The sequence below is a fragment of the Hylobates moloch genome, unplaced genomic scaffold, assembly GCF_009828535.3.
Source record: "Hylobates moloch isolate HMO894 unplaced genomic scaffold, HMol_V3 SCAFFOLD_7, whole genome shotgun sequence".
NCBI lineage: Eukaryota > Metazoa > Chordata > Mammalia > Primates > Hylobatidae > Hylobates > Hylobates moloch.
This window is the reverse complement of record NW_026652282.1, coordinates 53,137,184-53,147,910: the sequence shown is the minus strand read 5'-3', so window position 1 is coordinate 53,147,910 and position 10,727 is coordinate 53,137,184. Positions and strand designations below refer to the sequence as shown.

Here is a 10,727-nt window from a genome sequence, read left to right as displayed (position 1 = left end):
AAAAAAAAAAAAAAAAAAAAAAAAAAACGAAAAGGAAAACTCTGGTAATGGAATCCTCTGGGATTTCTTACATCTAGACCTCTCCCCCTGGGTTTTGTCCTCCATTACCTGCATGGTGCAGTGCAAAGGGGCATGGGACTTGGATTTAGAGGACTTGGGTGTGTGTCTTGACTTAGTCATTTGCTAGCAGTGTGACCCTGGCTAGCCACTTAATTCCACTGACCTTCATCTTCCTTCTCTATAAAAGAGAATGTTAGTAAGACGTACCTCACAGGGTTGTTATGCGCTTAAATGATATAAACACTGTAACTTGTAAAGTGCAACACAAATTATTAGTTACTATAATTATTGTATTAGTGTATTATTAGTACTAATATTCATATTTGTATAAAGAAATAAGTACTATGTCATATCAACGTGCAGCCCTAAGCTTAGCAACAATCAAGGCTGCCAGTTGCTGGGCATCTGCTGTGTGGGGATTCTTCTCCATCACTGCAAGGACGATGTTAGAAGGGAAAATATTGCAGAGGTTCTTGTAGGTCTGATACTGGTGCTCTGGGATCATATGCTCCCTGGAATCATTGCACATTCCAACCCAAGGATTCCTCCAAAGCTGCTCCATCTTTTCAGGCACGCTCCGTACCATGACTGGCTCATAACATGGTTGCATGAGGCTGTTACTCAAGGGATAGGAGTGGTAGCCATAGGAGTCAGTTGCACAGGGCAGCGGGTCCCAGCTGGCATGCTGTTCCCGGCACAGGGGAGGTCGTCTTTGCCTCACGGGGTTGCTCTCATAGAGGCGGGAGTCAGAAATGCTATCCATCCGAGTCATCACCAGGGCACGGCCTGGCTGGGGGGTTGCCCCAGGATGGATATTGGGAGGCATGGGGTAGTCTGCAGGACAGCTGGAACGTGTTCCAGTTGATGGGTGCTGGGCATGCAGAGCTAAGTGGGGGACTGACTGTTTGTGGGGGCCTTGCTTAGAATCCTCTGGGCCATAGCTCTGCACTCGTGTTAAGGCTTCATGGTAACCATGAGGAAAAGGCTGAAGTCGGTTCTGGGATGCTGAGCGGTGCAGCTTCAAATTGCCTTCAGGATGGGTATCAGCTACAGCCAAATACACGTTGTTGTAAGAGGAATAGTTGTCATTCCTGGTATGGCTCACACGGCTGTCAGGACAGAGGTTAGGATTCCGGGCATACACCCCCCGGTCTACTTCAGCCATGTAATACTCTCGGTTATGCATGCTGTTGATGTTCAGTTTGGAGAAGTCACCTAACATTGAATAGTAGCCATGGTCCCCCATGGATTCAAACTTTGGGTATTGCTCAGCATAGCTAATAGGGGTCCCATGGCTGTTGGTAACCAGGATGGGAGGATACTGCATGCTGGCCATATGCTCCAAAGAGGCCTTCTGGTGGGGAAAATGGGAGGATCCTGGCACTGGGCTGCTGGCCGAACGGGTGTTGAGTGCACCCACTGCATGGCTTTTGGGGGGTGGGATTGTGGGAACACTTAGGGCAGTCACAAGCGAGGGGACAGAACTAGCCTCAGGCTTACGGGCAATGGACAGCCATTCCTCAGGCTCCACAGCCACAGACCGGATGCTGGGATCTGATTGGCGCTTGGGGGCCACACGTTTGACCTCTGAGGTTATCTCACCTTTGGCACTAGACATCCCTGTGCCACACTTGGCCAGGGTGCCTTCACTCATAGTTTTCACTGTGGACAGTTTGGCACTGATGCGGAGCTCATCAGCCACCGAACGCTGGGGTTGGTTGGCCCGCTCCGGATGGTAGTATTTGCACTTGTGGCCGTAGGTGCATTTTTTGCCTGAAAAATAATGCCTTGGGGTAAGACTCTCTCTCAGTGATGGAACCCTCCGTGCCAGAAACTGTTGTAACAATCTGGTCACTCAGGTTGGGGTTTTACTGTTTGGGGTAAAGGCAGAAAATTAACTGTCCACAAAGATGAGAGACAGACAACACCAAGGAGGCATCATACACTGTGATGGGAGAGAGAAAGTGGAAAGCTATGGAGAAAATTGCAGCATAAAAGCTAAGAGCTGGCTGGATGCGGTGGCTCCCGTCTGTAGTCCCAGCAATTTGGGAGGCTGAGGTGGGTGGATCACTTTAGCCCAGGAGTTTGAGACCAGCTTGGGCAACATTGTGAAACCCCGTCTGTAAAGAAAAATACAAACAAAATTAGCTGGGCATGGTGGTGCACGTCTGCAGTCCCAGCTACTCAGGAGGCTGAGGTGGGAGAATTCTTGAGCCTGGAAGGTCAAGGCTGCAGTGAGCCATGATCATGCCACTGCTCTCCAGCCCAGGTGACAGAGCAAGACCCTGTCTCAAAAAAAAAAAAAAAAAAAAGCTAAAGCTGAGCAGTTGAGCAGTTTTAATTTTTCGATAATGTACAACTTTGCCTAGGCATAATCTGCATGCTGAAGCAGCATAGAGTAACAGAAAGCAGCATAGTGAAGTGCAAAGAGCACAGGTTTGGAGTCCAGTCAGATCTGAATTTCAATTCCAGCTACATCCCTTACTAGCTGTGTGACCTTGGTAAGTGACTTTATTTTGTGAGCCTCATTTTCCTCTTCTGTAAACAAAGTTCATCATCATGCCTATATCATAAGGTCATTGTAAAGATTAAATGAGATAATGAATATGAAAGTACTCTGTGACTTAAATGTTAATTGAGGACAAAAACCAAAACACCCCACAAAACAAATGATCATCCAAAAAAACAGACATTCAAAGTAGCCTCAGATCAAGCAGCCCATGTCGCAATGTTAGGCGCATAAATATTGTATCAGAGGGACTGGGGTAAGAGCATGAAAACACTCTAGAAAACTATATTTATTTTTAAAAAAAAATGGAAAGGGGCCGGGCACGGTGGCTCATGCCTGTAATCTCAGCACTTTCAGAGGCCGAGGTGGGTGGATCACTTGAAGTCAGGAGTTCGAGACCAGCTTGGCCAACATGGTGAAACCCCCGTCTCTACTAAAAATACAAAAATTAGCTGGGCTTGGGATCATGTAATCCCAGCTACTGGGGAGGCTGAGGCAGGAGAATCGCTTAAACCCGGGAAGCGGAGGTTGTAGTGAGCCAAGACTGCACCACTGCACTGCAGCCTAGGTGACAGAGCAAGATTTTGTCTCAAAACAAACAAACAAAAAAACTGGAAAGGACAGATCTAAAGGAAAGTTAGTATTAATTGAAAGAGGGTGCAGTCACCTGCCTGAGACACATGTTCATCTTGGGGCCGAACTCAGTTTTACTTCCACATGCCATATAGGTTTCTTCATTTCCCTGCTCCCAGCAACATAGTTGAGGACTTAGGCAGCTAGAACACATGTGCTATTGTCACAAGTGACAACTAGTCTTTCCTTCAATTCTAGCTACCTTTTCCTCATTCAGTTTCTAAGATTTTTCTTTAAATATCTAACAGCGTACATGAAGACACAAACTTTAACTCAAAGACAGTGGACAAGCCAGGATTTCCCATTTGTAAGGGAAACCTGGAAGAGAAAAGTGTTCACAGAATCCTTATGTTTCCAGTGGTACAGAACTCAGTTTTGTACGTAGGTACTCACCATAAGGACATGGTTGCTTCTTATGCTCAGGAACAATGGGTCTCTTTCTTAAGAAATTTTCAAGGCTTGGGCCATGGCGTCCTAATGGATCATCTGGAGGCATAAATCTGAAAGCAAGTAAGCAAGAGGTGACTGCCTTCCTTTCTGTCCCCTACTCCTTACTAGGAGTTCAGATTTCCATTACCTCTTGCCTGTACTATTGTCACAGCCTTCTAATTGCCCTTCCTGCCTCAAGTCCATCCTCTGCTAATCTAGCAGTTCTTCCCTTTGTTGCCACTTTATCACATAGAAAGGATGATTTTCCCTGTTCATCATTCTTCCATGAACTACATGTTTGAGCCATACTGGCATGTCTGCTGGTTTCCCAACATGCTACCCACTTTCACACCTTCATAACTTTATTCATGATGTCCCCTTCACCTCTCATGCCTAGCAGCCCCCTTTCCTCCATCTGTAAACTTGATCTGAAATGTCGTCTCCTCTGGGATGCCTTTTTCTATTACTTCACATAGACAAAGCAATTTTTAAAAAACAAATTTTAACCGTAGCTCTTATAACAAAACATTGTGGTTGTCTCTTTCGCTCCTCTACTGCACTTTGAGTCCCTTAAGGGTGAGTCCTTTTCCTTATTCATCCTTTTATCTCTGTGGCAACTAGCAAAATATATGATACACAGTAAGTGTTTGGTAAATGTTTATTAAAATGTAATCTATTCCTACTGATAACTTGGATATAGGCCTACTGGAAAGAAACGTACTTGTCATTCACAAAAGAATACATCAGCAACCGCTCCTCTATAAACTTCTTCCATTCTGGCTTTTCAACTTGAAGGTCTCGGTAGTTATCATTGGACACAATGATGCCATCAGAATCAAAAGCCAGTTTGACTATGAACCGGTCATCATAGCAGACAACCCTCCTGCCTTGGACTCTTCGGGATGGTGTGAAGACAAGAATCTTTTCCTTCTCCAGTTTTCGTAGAATATCTTGATCTGTCAAAATATGATTATATGCCACAGAGCAGAAATCATCTTGGAAATTAACAATATTACCCCAATATTAAAAATGCAAAAGATGGTACTGGATGAAGATATTATTTGCCCTTAGAGGGAAAGTAGGCCCTGTTCCGGGCTGTGATATCAATCTGGATTATGACGTTAGGCAAGTCATCTTCCCCTTTGGACTTCAGTCTTCTTTTTGGTGAAGGAACTGGATTCGATGACATCTGAGTTTTAAAAACTACCATGAAGAGTGAGAGTGACACTGATATCTTAGCATTCTTGATGCTTTTTTGCCCTTTGGCCAAAGCACCAGCTTTTTGGTTGTTGATTTCTTTTTTTTTTTTTTTTTTTTTTTTTTTTTTTTTTTTGAGACGGAGTCTCGCTCTGTCGCCCAGGCTGGAGTGCAGTGGCACAAACTCGGCTCACTGCAAGCTTCGCCTCCCGGGTTCACGCCATTCTCCTGCCTCAGCCTCTCCGAGTAGCTGGGACTACAGGCGCACGCCACCACGCCTGGCTAATTTTTTGTATTTTTAGTAGAGACGGGGTTTCACTGTGTTAGCCAGGGTGGTCTCGATCTCCTGACCTCGTGATCCACCCGCCTCGGCCTCCCAAAGTGCTGGGATTACAAGCGTGAGCCACCGTGCCCGGCCTTGGTTGTTGATTTCTAACAGGGAAGTACTGAGGATGTGTCTGCCAGGAGGAAACTAAAGCATCTCTCCTAGGGACTTACATTTTTGGCTTCTGCCTGAGGGAAGGCCAAAACTAGGGTGAAACATCAAGATACAGCAACTGAGTGCTGACCCCCTTTCCTTTTGGTCTCCTAGTTGCTGAGGCAAGAAAGCTTGCTGGCTGGCCTTGAGCAGGGCTAGGATCTATTCTCAGACTGAGGCTCAAGAGCCTGTTCAGCAGATGGCAAATAGCTTCACACACAGCTCAGACAGTCATTCATGGGACTTTCTCTTTAGGCACATCAGGCAACAGTTGATGCTCAGAAGACTGTGGTAAATGAATGTAGAGACCCCTCTGCCATTAGGACTGCATCATGACTTTTGAAAACCTTAGGCATTTTTGCTTTCCTGGGCCCCTTCCTCCATAAGAAATGTTAAGTATTGGCTGGGCATGGTGGCTCATGCCTGTAATCCTAGCACTTTGGGAGGCTGAGGCGGGCAGATAGCTTGAGCCCAGGAGTTCAAGACCAGCTTGGGCAACATGGCAAAACTCCATCTCTACTAAAAATACAAAAATTAGCCAGGTGCGGTGGTACATGCCTGTAGTCCCAGGTACTCAGGAGGCTGAGGTGGGAGAAAAACCTGAGCCCGGGGAGGTAGAGGCTGCAATGAGCCATGATCACACCATGGCATTCTAGCCTAGGTAACAGAGTGAGACCCTGTCTCAAACGAAGATAAATATTAAATATTAAAAATTTCATTTTCAATTGCTTCGGTATAAAGCCAAGGATAACGCAGCTAGATACATCATTATACATGCATTGCTATTATATTCAATTTTTTCTTCTGATGTGAGAAGAAAATCAAATTAAGACATTTCCGTGGGACCTTAGCAATATCATTGGCCCTAGGTGCCAGACCTACTGTGTCTCATGGATAAGTTGGCTCTGACTGCCGTGGGACTTTTCTCTCTCTCTATTTTATTCCTTAATTTGCAAACCTCACAATCACTTCTTTGGTACAGAATGAGATCCATTGTCCACCATGGTGTTTTTACTGTCCTGAAAACTTAGTCATGCTCATAACCAGATTCATCTCCCTTTAGTCTGAAGTTTATGGTCAAATGGAAAAGCACTCCTTTTTTTTTTAAACTATGTGCTTTATCTTTTGCCAAATTGAAGTTTTCTTTAACTGTCAGATGCTACAAAATGATAGCTTTCTTTGAATCTTTTTTCAAATATATGCTTAATAAAAATACTTTAAATATACTTAACAACTTTGAAAAATAAATATCTAAATTGGGACCATCCCCAAACTATCTTTCCAGATTTGCCGCTAGATAAGAAGAAATGTCTTATTTGACACAGTACCTGTAATTGGTGCATCAGGGCGGGATTGCTCCTTTCTCCATGCAGGCACAAATACAGTAATATCTTTATGGCCTTTATCTAGAAACCAATCCACAGCAAGTTGTATTCCTCTGCAGGAGAATTCTTCTTTATTCCCATGGCTTTAGGAAGATACAGAATAAGAGGAGAGAAGATTGATAATAGATAGCAAAGAAATATCTGAAGCAGGCTTTTTCTTAGTACCAAGGTATTAATAATAGACATTTACATTCTTTTCTTTCTTTCTCTCTTTCTTTCTTCCTTTTGCTTCTTTTCTTTTCTTTTTTTTCTTTTTCTTTTTTTTTTTTTTGTCTCACTTTGTTGCCCAGGCTGGAGTACAGTGGCACGATCTCGGCTCACTGCAACATCCACCTCCTGGGTTCAAGTGATTCTCCTGCTTCCACCTCCTGAGTAGCTGGAACTACAGGTGTGCACCAACATGCGCAGCTAATTTTTGTATTTTTAGTAGAGACAGAGTTTTGCCATGTTGGCCAGGCTGGTCTCCAACTCCTGACCTCAGGTGATCCACCTGCCTCGGCCTCCCAAAGTGCTAGAATTACAGGCATAAGCCACTGCGGCCAGCCATGACATTTACTTTCTTGATAATGCCAAGTAACATGCTTTTTAAAGAGCAAATCAAGATATTTTTTATGTAATTGTTACAAATTTGCCATTATTATTACAAACTTCATTCAAGGCCACAGATGGTTAGTAACAACTCCCAATTTATTGCAGCCCTGATGGCTATCTCCTATCACTAGTTCCTTTTTCTCTCTTCTCTTTCTGTTTCTCCTACCACTTTCTTTGCAAAGATTGAGATATTCACAAAAAGTGAAAAAAGTAAAGGTATTACCAGAGGTTTAAAGTTTATATAGAGTATTAATTGGGGATAAGTCTTAAGCACATATATATTAAGCTTCAAAAATAACATCGACAGCAAAAAAGATATGCACATAAATGCTCACTGAAAATTCTTATTACATATATCCATTTAATACAATGCACCAACAAAAATCATATTCATGAAAATTTTAAGATGTAGGAAATGCTCATAATTCTGAAAGAGAAAAGAAAAAATACAGACTATATATAATGTAACACCAATTTTGTAAAAGAAAACCTATGTATAAGCTTAGAAAAAATATCAGAAATAAGTACATCGAAATATTAATAAATATTGTTGTTCTGTGTGAGAGGGTTATAAGTGATCTATTTTCTTCCTCTAATTCCAAAATATCCTCAAAAAACCAAGTATTCCTGGCTGGGTGCGGTGGCTCAGGCCTGTAATCCCAGCAGGTTGGGATGCTGAGGTGGGAGAATTGTTTGAGCCCGGGAATTTGCGACCAGCCTCGGCAACACAGCAAGACCCCATCTTTATTAAAAAGAAAAAAAATTCAAGTATTCTTTCTATAATCGGAACGTGATATAAAGGAGAAGAAATTCTATCAGAATTACTTATAGGAATAAACATTGTGAAAACTTAAAAAGCCAAACAGAATTCATTTAAATAGAAATTGGAAGAGGGAAAATTTGCAGATAAATTGGGAAAAGATGCACTAGATTTGTGCCTTGTTTGGCTGTGAAAATTACGATCTCTTAGCATGGTATCTAGTGCTCTGACATATACATAAATCACACTAAATTATAGTTAATTAAACAGCTTGGATGGTAACAAATGGGCATACATGTACCAATTCTACTACAATCAAGTGGCTATTGTCTGTTAACACTGATCAGAAGAAAATAATTGTTTTGTTAGAAGGCTAATTAAGACAATGTAATGGGGCTTCTCGCTTTGGATTCCTCACCTTCTCACTGGCACTAGCTCACTCAACTACAACAAAAATGAACTCCAACATATTGTCCCCTTTCGATGAATTCATATATAACATCCGGGGCCTCATCAATTCTTGTACTGCAAGACTTCCCACAGTCTTATCACTCTTGAGGCAAATTGCAAAAATTTATTAAATGCTTTTATTAACATTTCCAAGCATATGCTAATCATGTTTAAAGCTCCCCAGTGAGTACCATAAAGCAATTATACTACTCAACTGAAAGTTGAAAGCACTTAAGAAACAAAAGGAAAATATATTTAGGTGTCAAGACACTCTAAGGTAGTCTTAGAGATAACTACCACTGACTCCTAAAAAGTTGAACAATGGGGAAATTATGCAAGACCACAGTGCTTAAAGGGTTAATATTGGATGAACTCTGGAAGAGAAGATGTTCAGTTGTGAATTTTCCCACTGCTACAGTGCTAGTAAGTATAAAGAGTAACAGAACTTGGGAAAATTATCAGAATTGCCATTAGAGAAGATTTGAAGGAAAGGGATGGAATTTCATTTGGCTCTGCAGTGCTATGATCTTCTCCCAAACAGTCTAAGTCCCGAAATAAATATGAGAGTAACATTTGCTGTTAGATACTGCAACTTTATATTTTATTTATTTATTTACTTATTTATTTTTTGAGACAGAGTCTTGCTCTGTTACCCAGGCTGGAGTGCAATGGCACCATCTCGGCTCACTGCAACCTCCACCTCCCAGGTTCAAGCGATTCTCCTGCCTCAGCCTCCCGAGTAGCTGGGATTACAAACGCATGCCAACACGCCCAGCTAATTTTTGTATTTTTAGTAGAGACAGGGTTTCACCATGTTGCCAAGGCTGGCCTTGAACTCCTGAACTTGTGATCCACCCGCCTCAGCCTCCTAAAGTGCCAGGATTACAGGCGTGAGCCACCACGCCCAGCCAACTTTATATTTCATACTGCCAAATTCTGTGTTTAACATTTTTTTTTTCAGCCTTGGCAACATAGTGACACCCTGCCTCTACAAAAAATTAGCTGAGTATGGTGATGCACACCTGTAGTCCTAGCTACTCGGGAGGCTGAGGCAGGAAAATCACTTGAGCCCGGGAGTTTGAGGTCACAGTGAGCTATGATCATGCCACTGCACTCCAGCCTGGGTGACAGAACAAGGCCCTGTCTCTAAATATATACATATAATCATTAAAAATGTAATATATGGTTATAGTATAAAATGTGGAAAATACATAAAATATAAAGAAAAAAACTCCAAAATCCAACTGTTTTACTACAATCCAGAGACACTGTTAATATTTTGATATATTTATATTCTGATATCAATTTCCTAACATACTGAGAATTACGTTAAGAAAAAATGTAACATACCTATAGCATCCCATTAAAATATATTAAAAGTATGCCATTGAAGCATTTCATGAGGCACACCAAATGCCCAATAAGAATCAGAAGGCACTTTCAACATTTATCAAGGTGGCAATGAATACCTACACAACAGCCAAGTATGCAAAGTTTATTGCCCCCCAAACATTTAAGGAATGAATAATTTTTTTTTTTAAAAAAAGAGGAAAATAAAATAAAGCTTTTCAAGTGGCTTGTTTTTGCTTAAACCCATACAATGTCCTTTTGCAATCTAAAAATGCCAAAAACCCTAGGACCTGCAAGTCAGAGTATCTTGGTGACACTACAGTTCACTTTGTCTTGTAAACTTGCTTAGAAACCTCTCATGATCCAGGTTCCCAAGCCAAATTCAGCTTAGCAGATAGGTCATTAGCCCCACCCTCTGCAATTGTTTTCTCTGGGGTTCAAATGTTTGGGCTTCTCCTAGATTTAACAAAGAATATGGTTGCGTTTACATTTCAAGGCCTTAATTCCTCTGAAATGGATTTCTCCTCCCAAAGGAGACAGCTCTCAGAATGAATGTGTACCCTTTAGGATCTTAGCATATATCAATCAGTATGTGGACCACGGGTGCACTACTACTAAATGTTAACCAAATGCTGCTAATGGCAAACGAAGCATCATTTTTTTTTTTTTTTTTTTTTTAGACGGAGTCTCACTCTGTCACCCAGGCTGGAGTGTAGTGGCGCAATCTCGGCTCACTGCAACCTCTGCCTTCTGGGTTCAAGCGATTCTCCTGTACAGGCACGCCACCACCACACCCGGCTAATTTTTGTATTTTTAGTAGAGATGAGGTTTCGCCTTGTTGGCCAGGCTGGTCTCGAACTCCTGACCTCAAGTGATCCTCCTGCC

At 42.1% G+C, this 10,727-nt stretch overlaps 1 protein-coding gene across 4 annotated transcripts in view; it reads right to left on the bottom strand.

Annotated features, from left to right (window-relative positions):
- ZC3H12B (zinc finger CCCH-type containing 12B) overlaps positions 1–10,727 on the bottom strand; it is a 444,060-nt gene that overhangs the window by 4,663 nt on the left and 428,670 nt on the right. For 3 of the 4 annotated variants that reach the window (XM_032757074.2, XM_058441403.1, XM_058441402.1), the window contains 4 exons: positions 6,635–6,774; positions 4,353–4,587; positions 3,596–3,702; positions 49–1,833 (listed from right to left, as the gene is read on the bottom strand). In XM_032757074.2, the coding sequence (XP_032612965.1) occupies positions 413–1,833; positions 3,596–3,702; positions 4,353–4,587; positions 6,635–6,774 (1,903 nt within the window). In that variant the 3' untranslated portion in view covers positions 49–412. Of the gene's footprint in view, positions 1,834–3,595; positions 3,703–4,352; positions 4,588–6,634; positions 6,775–10,727 lie in introns of all 4 variants that reach the window. The other variant, XM_058441401.1, reaches the window with a different exon arrangement.